Genomic DNA, 13424 nt, shown 5'->3' with positions numbered 1-13424 from the left:
ATGCTTAGCAAAAAGGGGAAAACCTTTTTTAGGGAGCAATTCTCAAGTATGGGAAGCTGGGGGGAGGTAGTTTGAGAGGGTTGTTTTTTTTTCAAGATTGAAAAAAAAAAATGAGGAGAGATCCTTCAAGTTCAATAAGAACCTTTTGCGTCCTGAATAATTTTTTGATGCAACAACAACAACAACAAAAATACATGAAACAATTTGCATCCCAGTTGCCTGCTCTGTTAGTCACATGCTTCACAAAAACTTCAAATAACTCTTGTCTTGTAACTATGCCTAATTTAATATGAAAGTCAGAATTCTAGCTCAAACCCTTAGGGGAACTCAGCTGGATTACTGTTAAATCTTTGCCAGTGCTTTGGAAAAAAAGTCTGCATTGCAAAACACCCACCCAGTCCACTCTTAACTAAGCCAAGATGGTAATAAATTCAATAAACAGGAAAAGAGCCCTTTGCACTATACGCTAGCTTCTAGAACAAGAAGGATATCCTTGTAAGGACATCTTAAACTTGACATTTCCTCTCTGTGTATTTTTACTTCTATCCCCCATCTCCTAACATTAAAAGCAAACAGAACACAAAATTTGGTAGACAAATTCTCCTTACATGTTACTTATGGAATCATTCAGGTTGGAAAAGACCTCTAAGATCATCTAGTCCAACCTTTAATCCAGTACTGAAGACCACCACTAAACCATGCTACAAAGTTCAACATCTGCACATTCCTTGAAGACCTCCAGGGATGGTGACTCAACCACTTCCCTGGGCAGCCTGTTCCAATGCCGGACAACTCTTTCATGAAAAAAAAAAATCTCCTAATAACCAACCTAAACCATCACTGGTACATCTTAAGGCCATTTGCCCTTATTACTTGGTGCTTGGGATAAGAGCCTGAACCCCACATCACTATAGCCTCCTTTAAGCTAATTGTACAGTGTGATATCATCTCCCCTGAGCCTTATTTAGTCTAGGCTAAACAACCCCAGCTCCCTCAACTGTTCCTCATAAGACTTGTTCTCTAGACCCTTCGCCAGCTTTTTGTTGCCCTTCTCTGAACATGCTCATGAACCTCAATGTCCTTCTTGTAGCAAGGGGCCCAAAACCTAACACAGTACTTGAGGTGTGGCTTCACCAGAGACAAGTACAGGAGGACAATCATTTCCATAGTCCATACTACTTGTGATACAAGCCAGGAAGCTGTTGGCCTTCTTGGCCACCTGGGCACACTGCTGGCTCATATTCAGCGGACTGCTGACAATACCTCCAGGTAACTTTCTGCCAGGCAGCTTTCCAGCCACTCTTCCCCCAGCCTGAAGTATTGCATGGGGTTGTTGTGCCCCACGACAACTTAAAGTAACTTCATTTTTATGTCCAGTTTTGGAGTGCTTTGCAGGCCACCAATGAGGCTATTTGTAATATTCCCAAAAGAAAACAGAAGCCTCCCCAGCGTAATATGCAGGTAATGGAGCAGGGCGTGAGAAAAGCTTTGAGCTTCAACTTACAATCAACAATTCTTTTCACAAGCCTACCTGGATCTCCTTTGCCAAGACACCAGCAAGCATGACAAAATCTCAAGGATGTTATCTGTGTTGATTAGACTTCATGGTTTGGTCACTTTTCACATTGCCACTTCAAGTTTATACAAATTGTAATTGTAACTAGAATCATAATAATGAAGACAACAATATATTGATCCACCTTCTCTCATTTTCTCTGTGAAATGAATTTCATTTTTGAAATCTGCAGGCAAGTTAGCAAGAGTTCATGTTTTTCTGTCCAAAGTCAGGTTTTCATAAACATTTAACAAATAGCCACAATGTTATGGCCAATTAAACCTCATACAATAGTCTTCCAAAAGTAACTCTTCCACAGATTTGTTTAGTCACAAGGGATTTCCATTGCCATCCAGACAATTTTACAACATTTTTATTCATTTGGCTTGTTCTAAGGTTTGAGAGTAATAAACACATTCAGATAAAGATGATTCAGGAAAAAGTAAACTGAAAAACTAGCTTTTCATTGATGGAAGGAATACAATCCAACACTGGCTAGCATATGATTTTTAAACATGAAGTTGTATTGCAAGACAAATGAAAGTAAGATACCGCAAAGCTGAAGTCTAGCACAAAGGACAAATAACATTGTAATTCCCTTGCTGAAAACCATCAGTCATTGCTCTGACACCACCACCAACAAATAGACATTCCCTAAGCTCTCACAGTCATCACCTCTTCCAATCTCAGTATGGTTTAGAAATATTAACTTGGCTTGTCAAGTAACAAAACACTTGTCTAAGCATATTTCTACATCACAAAGAAGCAGAACTCAGCCTTGCTCACCTTCTCTAAACAGCATAATTCATTTATGTGGTATAAGAAAGGATAGTATTTTCCAGTAACTTCAACATATTGCAGAGTTTCAGAGATAAAGACACGTCTGAAGAGGTTTCTCAGATCTTAACACTGGAAATGGAACAAGGAGCAAAAGAAACAAGGAGCATTGTGTTAAGGAAACACAATGATGCACCCAATTTCTCCTCAGTTGGAAAATAAAAGACATGTCAGCTGAAACAACAGCAGCACCATGGCCCAGGCATAAGATACATTCAGACCTACAGATAGTTTCTCTGTTCAGATGGGAAATGAGAAGGAGATATGCTAACAGGGAGACAAGAATTCCAGACTACTATTCTCTTAGCCATCCTTCTCTCACAATTAATGCGATGTCATAAAGACGCTACAATTACGGAGCAAGAAAATGCCCAGTCCTTTAGACATGATCATTTATTTAGTCTGAAAAAAAATCAACCCACTTACTGTGCTTGATTTAGACCCATGATGGAAAGAATCATGAACACATTGGGGAGTACCCAGACATTTCAAGTATGACAATACAATGTAGACTGAAGTTTTTGAGTACTTTCTTTAAAAATGAGGCACCAAAAATAAAGCAAAGAATTTTAAGCATATGGCACCATGAAAGGGTGAACAATATTGCGTTCGGACCTAGCCAAAGGATTGGCTACAAGAGGAAATAAAGGTTGACTTTTAAAAATCTAAAAATAATTCTAAGAATGCTTCCTGTCTCAATGCTCTGGACAAGAGAAAACAAATGAAAAGACTTAGTGTCTACACGCCATCTAGGTCATTGGTATTACACAATCTTTTTAAAAACACTTCAAACAGATTCCTGTGCAGGACATTCACAGGCTCTAACTGATTAAAAACAAGTGCAAGATATGAAATCAACTCTGTAAGTAGAAAATGGTTGGTTTTCAGACGTCCCTATGTCCCTGACAAACTGCACAGGAAACCACAGGAAAATTCAATGGTCAGATCAGATACTTTTAACTAAATATAGCCTTTTAAATATTTACTTACATGCCACTTTATACCAGGCACAGGACATTCACAAAAGATACCTACATTTACATTTCTATCTTAGATAGTTGTAAAGCAACACACATCATTATCATAATTATACCTCTGTAATAATGAATTTTATATAGAATTATTATTTCTCATAGTAACTCTTTACTACCTCCAGCTTATTCATATCTCTTTCTATGCTGTGCAGGCACAAATGATGGCACGTTTCTGTTTTCTAAAGTAAGAATCATGCCGCCCAACACCCAACCATACTATGCTATAATTCCCCACCCTCCAGCAGTGATCTTAGAAACAGCACATATTTTTGAGGTATCTCATGCAATGTTAATGATTTTTTTAGATAAAAAAGGCACTTAGGAATCACAAAATTGTTTGGGTTTAAAGGGATCCCTTAAATATCATCAAATTCCAGCCCCCCTACCATGGGAAGGGACACCTCCCACTAAATCATATTGCTCAAAGCCCCATCCAACCTGGCCTTGAACAATTCCAGGGATGGAGTATCCACAGCTTCTCAGGATAACCTGTTCCAGTGCCTTACCACCCTCAAAGTGAAGAATTGCCTCCTTATATCTAATCTAAACCTACTCTCTTTTAGTTTAAAGCCATTACTCCTTGTCCTATCACTACACTCCCTGACAGAGTCTGTCCCCAGCTTTACTGTAGGCCCCCTTTAGGTGCTGGAAGGCTGCTATGAGGTCTGCCCAGAGCCTTCCCTTCTCCATGCTGAACAACCCCAACTCCGTCAGCCTGTCTTCGTAGGAGAGATGCTCCAGCCTCTTGATCGTCCTTGTGGCCCTCCTCTAGACTCCTTCTAACAGGTCCACATCCTTCTTGTGCTGGGGGTCCCAGATCTGAATGCTGTACTCCAGGAGGGGTCTCGCAAGAGCAGAGCAGAAGGGGAGAATCACCTCCCTCACCCTGCTGGCCACCCTGGTTTTGATGCAGCCCAGGATACGGTTGGCTTTCTGGGTTGCAAGCGCACATTGCCAGCTCATGTTGAGCTTCTGATCAACCAACACCCCCAGGTCCTTCTCCTCAGGGCTGCTCTCAATCCATTCTCTGCCCAGCCTGTATTCGTGCTTGGGATTGCCTTGACTCACGTGCAGGACCTTGCACTTGACCTTGTTCACACAGGCCCACCTCTCAATCCTGTCAAGGTCCCTCTGGATGGCATCCCATCTCCTTCTATGGCAGACACTTAGTAAACATACAGTCACATTATAACTGCGTCTTCACACTACTAGATTTTATGTTCTGAGAAGCCTAGAATCTCTAGATTTTATACAATTCAACCCAGCATCTTAGCAACTGTAAAAATAGGAGCAATGAACATGATACTGAAAAGCATTGGTGTTGTTATTTATGTCTCCTCTCCTGTCCTGATAAACAGATATGGCAGTTTTTCAAGGAGCAATTGCTTAATTCCCAGAAAAATATTACAGATGGTGTGGAATAAGGGGGTGTATAAGAATAAAAGTATGATATATAAACTATTTACACTGGTTAAAAAAAAAAAAAAATACATCATCTTTTCAGGTAACTGCATCTATAAATTCAAGTAGGTCCAAATCACTTTTCCTATCAATCCTTTAGTTTCTTCAAGCAATCGCTTCTCCTAAATATGAATGCCTGTGCCCCCAAAAAGAGAACATTAAAAAAAAAAAAAGTGTTTCCTAGTATTTCCTTCTACTTCGTTATAAGCATTTGTGAACCTAAGAGGCTTACTCACAGTAACACAAAATAAAGTTGTCAAGATACAGACCTAACTTATCAAGCCACAATGAGGGTAAATTTGGATGACAAACTCCACCTTGCAGGTTTCCTATCCTATATGCTGGCATGTGCTCGGAAGGGCACCTACTTTAGAGAGGGGAAATGGCAGGAGATGAAAGGAAACTGAGCTTAAGACAAAGGAATTCTATAGTTACCCCCCTCTATTATTATCTCTGCACCCACTCCAAAGTCCTATACAATTGTTTCTTCTGTTATATAAGAAAGAAAAAAAAAATCACATCTCCCAATAAAGACAATCAAGGAAATCAGAAGTTAGATCTCTCCTTCAACCAAACTGTTTCATATGCTCAAAGTGTCAAGAGAAAAGTTTACCATGGGTGGGACATTCGTAACATCTCCCTCATGCATCTGTTCAGATTCCCGGAGCTCACACTTCAGTCTTGCCTTAATTTGGAGTTCCCTTATAGCAACAGGAATATGGCTGATTTAGAACACTAACAAGTATATCTGGAAACAGCCAGTGGATGCCTAAGTTAAAGGCAGAATGGAAAGAAAGACATGTACAGAACAATGTAATTCCTGAAGCTTCTTTTTGATCAGCAATTTTTCTTGGTAAAAGCTTTTCTTGAGGGCTGATTATTAACTACAACACAGCTATAGTACAAGCGGACAACAAACTTCTTATACTTTATCAATCACCACTGAAAATCACTTCTGAATCAAAACCATGGAAAACTGAAGCACAGATAACATGGTAATATTGAGACACTGTAGTTTAGTTTTGCGTGCTTGCACAGGTCACATAAAACCCGTGAGCAATGCATCTGAAGATAGGAGCTAGACAGTTGTGAGTAGTCACTACATTTGCAACCACAAGAAAAGTAAAACAAATATAGGCAGCATAGACAAAATAAGCACAGTATAATCTACACAACTTTAGGAATTCGATTCTACCTGTTCAATTAAGGCTACACAGGATATATGTGCTTTTAAGGGCCACCTTACTAATCTAAGAGTTTCTTAGTGGATAGATGGCAGGCAGAAGGGTGTTAAGAAGCACCCATGGCCACCATTAAGGCCTACAGCTATGAAAAAGCAGATTAACAACTTTCAAAATGTTTAAAACCAGTTCTGTAAAAGCTCTAGCCTTTGCCTTCTGTGCTCATGTATTTCTTTCTTTAAATAACAGTATCTACATTTACAGACACCTACATGTGCTTTTACTATACAGTATCTGAACATAATCTAAATTGATAAAGACACAGAATGAGAACAATGGCTAAGAATCATCATTGAAAACTTATTAAGCCTATTCTGGACAATGACTAATAAATGTAATACAAATACAACACATTTAATACTGAAATAAAGCATATTAGAGTCAGTAGACCCACTAAAACTCCTTTGGAGTCATTAAAGTCAAGTAATTCTGGAATAACTTTGGGACATTTAGACCAAGTGGATTATTCAACTGCCATGCCCAAGTCTATATTGTCAGTAATTGAAAAAAATCCATAGGAAACACTGTAGAAGACAATTGATGGAGTATTTCAATGCACTGCATCACATTTTTCAAACGCAGTTAAGTTGGTCCAGTTGCAAATGTCCGGAAACAGACAACTATCTTTCTACTCCCAAAACTCACTACATCACCATAAAAAGTGGACAGTAAGACATTTGAGAAGTACTAAAAAGAATCAAATGCTGTTATTTTGCAAAGAACAATTTTCCATTTCCTGTTTAATTAAGGACAAAAGATACTTGTAAGCTAAGGTGTAAAAGAGCCCAACCACTAAAAATGACTTTTTAACTAGAATCACCAATAGAGTCAAATGTTGGTGACATTAGTAGATTGGAGTAATTTATCATGTGATAACATGTGCAAACATTGCCTCATTCAAATGCCTCCAATGAGACCGATTAACAAATACTGTTCTATCACAGGAGTATAACCAGTTCTTTCTACAAATCAAAAGTGAAGAAAGCCGTCCACTAAAACTGCCTTTTTTTCCTTCACAAAACTCATTTTTTACATTAAAGTGACCTTAATCGTTCACTGCATAGGAGGAAGCAGGCCAATGGTTTGAACCACCATAATTACCAGTGATGTAATTATCTGTAAACTTTAAACTATTTCAACACACGGCCATGCTGGCGAGAGTTCTCATAATTTAGAAATTGTCACCTCAGACTCTGAAAGGGAGCAGGTGTATCACTGTATGTGTGGTGATAAGTTGCAACATTGATCTAAACCTGCAGCTTGAATGTGGCCTAGTAGGGATATTCATCCTTTGACAACAGAATAACAACATCCATCTGGGAGACTCAGTGTGAAATATGCTATACATTTATACTTGTTAATGAAGACAGGTGCTATTAAAAAGGAAAACAACGTTTTCAGTAGTGTCATGTCAATATAAGACATGGCTGATACTGGATTCAGAATTTGATTTTTTTTTTTTTTTAATTTTTAAATTATTTTTATGGCAATACCATAAATCCCAAGCAAATGTGTATATTTTTACCTATAGGCACAGGTTGTGCTATGAAATGCACCTCAAGTCAGCTTAGAGGCAGGGCAATCCTAAAAAATAAAGTGTTTTGGAGCTGTACAATTACAGTTTCCAAACAATCCATAAATATAGTTATTTTTATGAGGATAGAAAGCTAAACACCGAAAATGTTTAACAGTCTGAAGTTGCATTCCTATGTATTCAAGGGAAAGTTCTTTAAAACAACACACTATTTCTACAATGACTTAACATTTACTGCAATTCTGCTCTACACATGATGTGCATTCAAATTTTCTTTCCATGTTTGACAAAGGAAATAAATGTTACCTACTAACAATGGATACCAGCAAACACAGAGTGTTCCTACAGTTCTGTAGGATTAAGAAAATTTGGCTATGTAAGGTATCACAAGTGATTCCAATGAACACTTCCTGAAGAACACTTCAGGAATTGTTACATTTTTTTCCTTCAGCTGTTATGCACTATGGAGTATGCAAGTGCGAGATATGTATTTCAGACTTGGTGCTTGCTTTGTTTCTCAGTTTGGCTGATTAAGTAAAAGCATTCATTCTGAAAAACAGAGAATACATAATAATTAAAGTTTTAAAGAAACTTTAATGCTTTGTATGTTACTATTCCTTTACTTGAATTAGCAGAAGGACATTATCCTGAATAAATTCTCTAGTTAAATGGAAGCTCTCTTAGCACACCATATTTTCTTCTACTTTTTTTGGTGCCTCAGAGACATCAAAACATTTTCTACTTCAGGTGTAGCACCACAACTCGTTATAATGAATTGCAAGAATCATTTCTTGTGTTTTAGTTACACTGGTGATCTCCTTATTGAAGTACTAAAGAGTTATAGCATTTAGCATTAGTCATACATACCACAACTTTTTTTTTTATTATTAAAAAATTAATTGCTATTTCAACAAAGTAATTTTTGTTGAGGTTATTAACAGAGTTTAAATACTACTACAACTGCAAACCTCTGGAGTGGGAAGAAAGTGCATGATCAATGGCAACAACCGCCAGGAAAACAAAATCAAAGACAAATTTTCTGTAAACTAACTGACAAACTTAAAACATATGAAAAACATACTTCCAATAAAGTAGAATAAATTATTCTGGAGAAGTTGAATTATCCTTCAAAGTTTCAGTACAGGATCAAACTAAAACTGAACGGAGACAAACTCAAGTCTGATAATTTGCAACAAGTCATCTTCCTTACTGTATATACACACACTTTTAAATGCTCTCTCCCTAACTCCTGTGTAGGCTTGGCATCTCATCTTATGACACTTTTACTGCCACAGGAGTCTTTTCAAAGCATCTTTTATACTTTAACACTGTATTTTAAGTAAAAGTGAATTAGTATCCTCATAAAAAGAAATGTTGCTCCTCAAATTTGACAGTGGATACGTATCACATTCTACAGTTCCACTCGTCAGACTGAAAGATGATTCTTTTCCAACACTCAGAATTGGTATGGACAACAGAAACCTTTTTCAAACAAGCAGACTCCAGTAAAACAACAAAAATATAATGCTTAGCATTTCTCCCACTCATCTCACCATAGCAGAGCACTCATTTTAACCAATCCTTTCCAAGCTTTGTTCTACTTTCCTCTAATTTTCTCACATAAACAACATTCTGTATCAATACATATACAGACTGAAGAATTTGCCGACAGCTAAATTACAAGGATAAAGAGACAGCATAAGATTAAATAAGGAGTAAAGAAAGTACAAGATGAAGAACGTTGACCAAAGCAGAAATGCAAGGGGTACGTATACACTTCTGTCTGAATGTGGGACTGTCACATGATTATCTAAAGTACTATATCAAATAAGGTGAGCAAAAGGGAAGAACTTAAAAAGCAGAAAGAAGCAAACAGGAAGTAATAAACAGTACTGAAGATGACCAAAAGAGACAAAGAAGAAGAAAGAAGGAAAGATCACTGAAACAGAAGCAGAAAAAACAGATTTTAGTAAAAGCTAGGAAAAAAAATAAAACACTTGAGAGAAAGAGCAGTAAAAGGTTTGAAATGGAAAGAAGTTAAAAAAATAAAAAAGAGAGAAAAGCCAAAGAACTCTTAGTTACTTGTCTAGAGAGTCCTTCTCATCCATAAAATTCATTACACCGCATTAATCCATTGTGTGAGGGTCCATGCTGGAGAGCACCACCACACCTTTCTGCACAAGCTTCCCCACTGGTTCACGTGCCCCTTGAGTGCAGTTAGCACTACAAGTTACACAGTTCTTACCCAGCACATGCTATTTTCAAATTTTCTTTAAATGCAGAGACGTGTGTACAGCCAGCTCCTGAAAATTTAACTGTTTAGAAGACAACTTTTGTCAAGAAGTAATTCCCCCGCAGTTGTCAGCAACCTTTCCTCCACAATTCTGTTTCACTTATTCCATAGTTAGATATCTCTGTCCTAGATTTTGTAGTTAGATGCAGAAGTAGTTGCTTTGATTTGGCGGTGTCTCAGTATAGCAAAGTCATCCATCTTGTATTAGAAATAGGACTTCCTATCATAAAGAAAAAAATGATAGAGGAAAATCGGACAGCACAGGAACATGAAAGTTTAGAGGCTATATTTAAAGTTTGTGCTCATTCTGAAAGGTTAAGATCAACAAGATCAATATATAGCTTGGTTTTCTAGCTGTAGCAAACAGGTCAGCAACCTTAATTTAATTACATTTGTGATACAAGCTGATACCCACTCTTTGACTTTTCTGTTTACTTATTGCTCTGCTTCTCATCTTCCTGTTTTCACTCCCTTGTTTTACTTCTGCCTCTGTTGCTTTCTTCAAAGGTACCTTCGCCTTTCATTATGTACTTTTTTCTTCCTTGTTTTCTTGTTTATCCACAAAGGATTACTTGAACTATGCCATGCTGTTTCTACTACAAGCCAACATGAAGCCAGATGAGAGTCAAGAATTCTAGCAGAATGGAGATTAGCCCCATCCACTCTGCCTGGGCAACACCTGCCTGGACTGGTAAGTCTTTATGGAAAACTTAGCTGGAACCAAAAGTCTGAATCCAAATACTGAAATAAGGTCCTGCCAGCACCAGGGAGATCTCACTCCTTTTTCCTCTTTTCTCATCTCTAACTCTGTTGGAAAAGTCATTATTCCAAGGAACATGATTCCCATCCTCAGTCCGCAGTCAACAGTTTCAGTACCAAACGTAAGGTTATCTACATGCCTTTCCTTTCCCATGCAGTTGAATACCCTGCCAATGCATCTCTCTGAATCCACAATGAATCTCTGAGAATTGATACTTAAGGATATTAGAAGAAAATGCGTATTCTTGCCTTTAAATTTAGTTCACATTTCTGCTTACAGACCTTACAACAATTTATTTTTAAAAGTAGGCATATGTTAGTTTAATACATTAGTATTTGTGTTTCCAACACAGCTGACCTACACCCTGCAGATTTATCTCACAAACCTTGGAACAGTAGGAGCTGAACAATATCTCAAATAAAAATGGGAATTTATCATAAAGGGGTTTTGCACTGAGGAAGCTTTCTCCTATAAAAAGAGATGAAGCAACAAAAGATGACGGAGCAACAGTGTGAGATACTTTTAACAATACTTTTGAAGATGTGGACCTACTTTGTACTATTTCAAAATTACTTCAAACTGTATGCAGACTGTAGCTTATATTAGGGCTATTTGGACCTTGAATGCATTTTGCTCAACAATTTACACTCTAATTTAAGAAATTGTTCTTAATAATAACAAACGATTGTAAATACAAATGGCAAACGTGCAAAGAAACGTTCACATATGGGAAAACAAACACATGGAATTATTTGGTGAAATCGTTTATGTTTGGATCATGTCATTCTAAAGTGCGACAAATACAAAACACCTTTTCCTAAATGATGTATACCAGTTACAAATTAAAAGTAATAGCAAACTGAAGGATGCAATTTAGTGATTTTTTAAACTCACCATGTAGCTGGTAAGTCAACCACATACAACAATGCACTTTGTAGACATTTGTCAAACACTGCAATGCCCATACTAAGGCAACACATCCCAGGAGTTGGCAGTCATGCTATCAGCAAGAATTTGGCTACAGAAACAGCAATGATTCATCATACATTCTAGAAGCACTGTCGAAACAGCAAAACAACATACTGCTATTTAAATCCTTTAAAGGTAACAAGGGTTTAAAAATAATAATTAAAAATATATTTCTATAACCAAAGCAAGAAAGAAAAATTGTAATTCTAATAATGCATTTGGAAATATATCCCTATTCATTTGTGATAGCTATTAGAAATGTTTTTTGTTTTGTTTTGTTTTTTTTTTTTCCCCCCCAGAGGACATAAAATAGTTATTTAATACAAGTGTTGGCTGATTACTTACCTCTCTACTTTGTAATTTAAATGGTCAGCTTAACATCATAGCTCAAATGTTTCACAATAGGTAAATGAAAAGTCACTGGTTTAAAAATAGTTTAACTTGGGTGGCATTCAGTTTTTAAAATCCTTTTTTAGTTATTTTTAAAATAACCACCAAGACACATTTGCTTGAGTGCAAATATATTTCAGATCACCCTCTGAATGACGAGCCAGATGCAGTTATAGCACTTTTTTCAATGTACACATCATATTTGTTATTGTCCCAAAACCCACCAAGAAAAATTGTTTCTGAGCTAACAGTACTTGAAGTCTTGAAAATAATGGTGCAGACAAAAGCTCTCAAGTTACCTCTGATGAGAGTGCTCTTATCTTACTTCTGCAAAACATTCACGTTAAACACAAACACAGGGAACTTTTGTCCCTGAAATTATAAACATATTTAAGGACTATAAATTCCTTTCCATAACAACTAGAGTGAAACACTGAAATTATCAATAACATTGTTTTGCTATCACCTTGAGAAAGATGCCAAAACCCACCTCTTTAGAGTTTAAAACGGAACCAGCTGAAAGCATTTCAGTTCTGCTGCCCTTTGTCCCTCTACACAAACGCACATCATGATCCCTTACCTTTTGGAAAATGACTTCATCCTGCCTTCTTTTCTTTTTGCCACTTTTTCTGATCCTCTGGTTTGTCCGAATCCATTTTGTGACCTGCAGTTCAAAACCGTAGCGTTTTTTTTGGAAGAAGATGCAACCTGGGTGCAGCTACTCAGCGTTAGTAAGAAGCTATAAAGAGACTCGAGACACATTTTTCCACTGCTTCATTGGAAAGAGGAAAAGCATTTTTCCCATCTAGAATGACATGTTCTTAGGTAATCTGCTTAGTTACTCGTGCATGGTCAAAGCGAGATGCTGTTCTTCAGCCTACGAAAGCACTTTCCCTTTTGCTCTTCTCTACAGAAAACTTCCAGCTTCCAGCTTAAGAATTTCATTTTATTTTGCATAAAGGAAGCGTGCCTGATGCCAGAGCAGGCTGCCGAATGGCCAGCTATCACTGCTGCGTGCAGAAATCCTGGGGAAGACCTCTGTGCCCTACCTCTTACACCTTTCACAAAATTTATGTCCTGCCTCCCACTCGAGCGTTGCCCCAGATACCAACGCCGACTGCGGACAGCAGGGTTGGTATTAAATAATAAGGTAACAGCACGTGGGTGGTTTTTTTTTTTTTTTTTTTTTTCCCCATAAGGATGTTTTTATTCCTGATCTGAATGCGGGTTTGATTTTATTCAAATAAATTTTAAAGAAGCGTGAAGGGAGGGGTCAGGTGGAGCACTCAAGACCTGCAGGGGACGGAGCAGGGCGATGGAGCTGGGGGGGGGGGGGGGGGGGGGGGGCGG

The 13424-nt window shown here is 37.7% G+C and overlaps 1 protein-coding gene across 9 annotated transcripts in view; it reads right to left on the bottom strand.

The window, feature by feature from the left end:
• Nucleotides 1-13424, bottom strand: part of AOPEP (aminopeptidase O (putative)) — a 200956-nt gene that overhangs the window by 67118 nt on the left and 120414 nt on the right. For 7 of the 9 annotated variants that reach the window (XR_004745988.1, XM_035309148.1, XM_035309146.1 and 4 more), the window contains one exon: nucleotides 12655-12738. Coding sequence is in view for 6 of the 9 variants with exons in the window: in XM_035309148.1 (XP_035165039.1) it covers nucleotides 12655-12738 (84 nt within the window). In the remaining 3 variants the exon portion in view is untranslated. Of the gene's footprint in view, nucleotides 1-10074; nucleotides 10180-12654; nucleotides 12739-13424 lie in introns of all 9 variants that reach the window. The other 2 variants (XR_004745989.1, XR_004745990.1) reach the window with 2 other exon arrangements.

The sequence above is a fragment of the Oxyura jamaicensis genome, chromosome Z (assembly GCF_011077185.1).
Source record: "Oxyura jamaicensis isolate SHBP4307 breed ruddy duck chromosome Z, BPBGC_Ojam_1.0, whole genome shotgun sequence".
Taxonomy (NCBI): Eukaryota; Metazoa; Chordata; class Aves; order Anseriformes; family Anatidae; genus Oxyura; species Oxyura jamaicensis.
The sequence above is the reverse complement of the archived record's forward strand: the minus strand, read 5'-3'. Positions and strand labels throughout refer to the sequence as shown.